The sequence below is a fragment of the Galeopterus variegatus genome, unplaced genomic scaffold (genome assembly GCF_000696425.1).
Source record: "Galeopterus variegatus unplaced genomic scaffold, G_variegatus-3.0.2 Scaffold172, whole genome shotgun sequence".
Classification (NCBI taxonomy): domain Eukaryota; kingdom Metazoa; phylum Chordata; class Mammalia; order Dermoptera; family Cynocephalidae; genus Galeopterus; species Galeopterus variegatus.
Window position 1 is genome coordinate 479,227 of NW_007726283.1, and position 4,941 is coordinate 484,167.

The 4,941-nt window shown below is 35.9% G+C and overlaps 1 protein-coding gene across 1 annotated transcript in view; it reads right to left on the minus strand.

The window, feature by feature from the left end:
• The window catches only part of DNAH7 (dynein, axonemal, heavy chain 7), a 250,129-nt gene that overhangs the window by 130,027 nt on the left and 115,161 nt on the right, over window positions 1–4,941 (minus strand). Inside the window, 2 exon segments of the mRNA XM_008563289.1 lie at window positions 767–964; window positions 3,305–3,529. Of these exon segments, the coding sequence (XP_008561511.1) occupies window positions 767–964; window positions 3,305–3,529 (423 nt within the window).

Here is a 4,941-nt window from a genome sequence, read left to right on the forward strand (position 1 = left end):
AGAGGAGACATCCACCATCGATTTTCCACACGTGCCACCCTCAGCAAGTGAGTGGGAGCTGGTCCGTATGTGGGACCCGAACCCTCGGCGGGAGCGCCGCCGCACTCCCAAGCAGCGCACTGTAGCAGTGCGCCACCGGGCTGGCCCTAAAACATACGAATATTTTTTTTTTTTTTTTGTCTTTTTTCATGTCCGGCAACGGATCGCAACCCTCAGTGTCGCACCCGTACCGGACTGGGACTGGCAACAGGACTGCAACCCTCGGTGTTGCGCCCGCACCTCGCTCAGCCAGTGAGCCGGAACCGGTCTGTATGTGGGATCCGAACCCTTGGCGGGAGCGCCGCCGCGCTCCCAAGCGGCGTACTGTAGCAGTGCGCCACCGGGCCGGCCCTAAAACATACTTTCTGAAGGATATGAAATTCTAACCCTGAACAAGTTATTCTTATTAAAATAGTATAATAAGCAGGACAACAATTTAGTAATATAAAATGGTGTCACCAACACCAAGGTCAAGGCTTTGGATCCCCATACCAGCCAGCCACCAATGCATAAATAAGTAAAATAAAATAAAATATAAAACAAAATAAAATGGCATCATATCTTAAGGAATTTTTTAAAATAAATAGCCAATCACTCAAAAATTCTCCACAGTTCAAACATCAAAATACTTGAGTGTTTTTTAAAAATTATTTGTCTACTATTTCAAAAAGTGACATTATTAGGGATATTAGGAATATTTTGATATGTAGATTTCTACGATCCTTACAATAATATAAACACTTTTTCCAGTTCCCGTTGGTCCTACAAATATTGATGGCTTCTGATGGGTGGTCAACATTTCCATTAATGCAGAGTATCGAATTGTGTCCAGAGTTGGTACAATGATTTCATTGAACAACATATCTTTAGGAATTTGAGGAGCTTCTCCCAACTTCTTTATCCATGGTTCCCATTTTCCTATTCCCTGTTTATAATAAACAACGGAATAGTGAATGTTATGTTATAAAATACTTTTAAAAGCTCTGTACTCCTTTGCCATTGTAGAAATGATTAAGACCAACGAAACCTGATATTTATACATTTGTTTTATCCATTAAAACATTTAACACTCTGTAAGTTTAATTTTATGTGTAAATTAAGGAGGAACTAGGCTTTTACATGAATAAAAATGAAATGGTAATGTTGTGACATTCTTGACATCCTGAAACCACTGTTTATGCCAAACTAACAATCAACTATTGTGGCCAAATGTTGGATTCTTTAACAGCATTGAGAAAATTAGACTAATCTATGGGTTAAAGAGTAAAGAATGTTATTCAATAAATGTTAACCAATATAGAATTTTTCTCTCTAGTAGATGAGCTGCATATCGCTTGACTTTTATAGTGGTATTTATAACATCGGCTTATTATCTCAACCAAGATTTCTTTTTTAAAAATTTATAGTAAAAACCATAACATAAAATTTACCCTCAAACATTTTTAAGTGTACAGTTCAGTAGTTTTAACTATATTCACATTGCTGTGTAACAGATTTCTACAACAGGCAAGATTCCTTAATAGGAGATCATTATTATGAATTAACATTATTCTGTATCTTTGCATCCAATTAGCTTGTGAACCAGAATTTTAATTTGCTATAATAGTGTTCATAACAAAAAATTTCAGAAATGCCACACTAACTCTCTTCCCTTAGAAAAACACCACCACCTTCTCCATTCTTACAGAATAAAATCTAAACTCCTGGTCATTCAAAGCACATGAGAACTCACACCCATCTTTCCTTGACAACCAGGCCTCTGCCAATGGATCTATTAGTTCCACACAGGCCCTGGGCCCCTGGGCCTTGACACATGGCACTCTCTTGGCCTAGAATGTTTCATGACTGTCTTCTGAAGAGGTTATGAAGTCGCTGAGGACAGTAGTGTGATTTATTCTGTTTTGTATCTTCAGGCACAAACCATGTACATATAGAGATTATTTTGAGGGCTCTAAGTTCACATCAGTCTGAAAATAGTGTTACAAAGATATATTTCTAGAACCAATGAAAAAAATAATGCCTTTTCCATATCCTTGATAATCTTCTCAAACATGCATTTTTTTGCCACCTTACAGGAAAGGAAGGAAAGAATCAGAAAACCTGAAATATACAGTCGTTTAGAGAGTGTGTTATCCTGGGACAATCACTGAGCCCCAATTCCCTCAATGGTAAAATTTGCAAAATAATCCTATTCCTCCTATTTCACCAAGATGTTGGAAAACAAAATAGAAATAATTGTGGAAAGCTTAATAAACTTTTCTGAAAATGCAGGGTATTATTAGTAATTAAAAATAAAATAAAATTAGCCAAGATAAAAGGATTCCCCTCTCTTGGGAAAGGGAAGAATCCTTTGTGGGGTGAGTTTAGTAATACATCTGAAGAGCCATAAAAATTCAAAAATCAATATAGTAATGCCTTTTCTAGAAACTAGTCTTAAGGAAATAATCAGATATGTACACTGGGACTTGCGTCCAGGAATATTCACCAAAGCAGTACTTGTAAAAGTGAAAACGTAAAAACAACAAAAACAGCCCAATGACCAAGGGTAGGAAACTGAACAGATCATAGTCCATCCATAGTATAGACTATAGGGAGGCTTTAGAAACTAGGTTTACTGAAAGAACATCAATAAAATGGAAAGGTATTCTCTTTATTAAGAAGTAAAAAAGGATATAAAACTGCCCACTGGGGATATGTGGTGATCCCAGTTTTATTAAAACCTGTATATATTTAAATAATATGTATTCCTAAACTTCTTCCTCAGCACAATACTTGTGGGAGTGGTTACACAAAAGCAAACATGCAAACACCATCTAAGTTTTATTGTCCAATCCGTTGGGGAAGTACTAAACTAACATTAAACCAGCTGCATTCCTGCTGGACTTCTTAATTAGTGAAACATGCACCATTAATCTCCAAAAGGTGTCCTTGAACAGTATGTGCCTGGTGCCAGGCTAGATATCATAATGTGTAATTCTATTTCATAAGTACAATTGGCCCATCAGGTATTATTACTGCCTTTAATCATTAGGAAAAACTATGTTCAGGGAAATTAACTGGTCTGCGACTATACAGAAAGAACGTGACATTTTGGGGACTCAAACCCAAGTGCGTCTGACTTCAAAGTCAGTGCACCAGCATCTCCTTCATGCTGTCTCTTCAGGTAAACAGTGATGAGGAAATGGGCCCAGAGCCATTTCTGCTGTGTGACTCAGAGGGGACCCTGCCAGGCTGGCAGTTGCAAATCTTGCTTGAGAACTCTTACCTCGGTAATAAATTGATAATCATAAATTGTTCCCTTTTCGGGAAATGGAACAGTTAATGCCTTTGAGGACGTTTGTTCAGTACCACTCTGTAGTTTAAACCTATTTCGAGTTAGTTCTGAAATTGGACCTTCCATTAGTTCTCGAAGAATATTATTAAATTTCAACCGATCATCATCTGTACAGGAAGCACCGACGGACCAAATCAGTGAAAACAGAAAAATGCCCTGCGTTGGAAAGATGAGAAGATAAAGTGCAATTAAAGGATAACTTTAATCTATCCTTGAAGCTTAAATCAGATTAGCCAGATTAATATCTCTGAAAGGAAATACATAAGCTGATATATAATAGTAGGTCACCTCAGGATTTTGTAATAATTAGGTTTTTAAAAATCAAATTGCAGGTCTTATATAATCTTAGAGAAGATAATATAATGCAAAGTATAAATTCTAGCCATAGTGAAACTTTAGAATGATTAATCTAGTAAATCACGTGATATTTTAAATATATGGCAAGAGCTTGATATTAAAAGGTACACTGAGTTAACTTTTTATTAAGGTATTAAGGCATACGTTAATAAGGCAAATAACCTATAATACATATTGTTTTAATTAAATTTTGATATGGTGGGTTTAAGGAGAAAAAAATTATATTCCTTTATTTGTAATAATAGCTGAGCATCAATTGTATAAACTAGAATTGCCATTCTGCAAACAAAAGACACTAACTTTCTTCTTACCAAACTCAAGCAGAGTGAACAGGGTAGAGGACAAGACACACCTATTAGGTGAGAAAAACTGTTTGCTTGTTTCAAAATCAAATCTAATTTTTAATGCTAAAGCTGAAAGAGTCCTGATTATGCTCATAAAAGTTCTAGACTCTATTTTAACCCTTTTAACCTACTTCTAATTTACTTGCAGACTGTTTCTCTCTGGAAACTATTTAACCCTAAATTAAAAAATAATTTATTTCATAAAATATAAGCTATAAGAGTACCATATTGACCACATTAGAAGTGCTACCAAGAGCAGTACAGTAACATTTTTATTAAAAGATATCCAAGGTCTGTTGATACTTTTATTCCTATTTTTAACATCCATTTATAGATTACCTATATATTTTCTTGCTTTACTCAATCTGAACACATATAAATAAATACACACCTCACATATATATATATATTTAAAATTTATATCTCATGAAAAAAGGAAGAAAAGTTAAGGGAAAAGAGAAATACATTATTATGGTTTGAAAGGGAGGTGAATTTTGTTGTCAAAACGGTTATTGACATTTTGGGGATGGATCACTTCTGAGGCTGGTCAGATGACCCAAGATTTCAGTAGCAGATCTGAGGTGAATACTGGGCTCCACCCAAACTTCGTGATGCAATGTAATAGCCAGCTGAGAAGCTTCCCCACCAGCACTTGGTACTTGGGGCCTGGCTTTTTCCTCACTCTTTAGATACCACCCAAAAGCCAGTCTCCAATTACAGGGCAAAATAAATTTCATTGATTAGGAAGCTTTGGGGAAATCAGTAGATATTTGTTTCTCTATTGCAAGATACTGAAGGCAATGGACTTTACCTCAAGCAAAGAGTAAGCTTCTCGATCATTTCTCTCTCTTATTTTGACTTCATCAG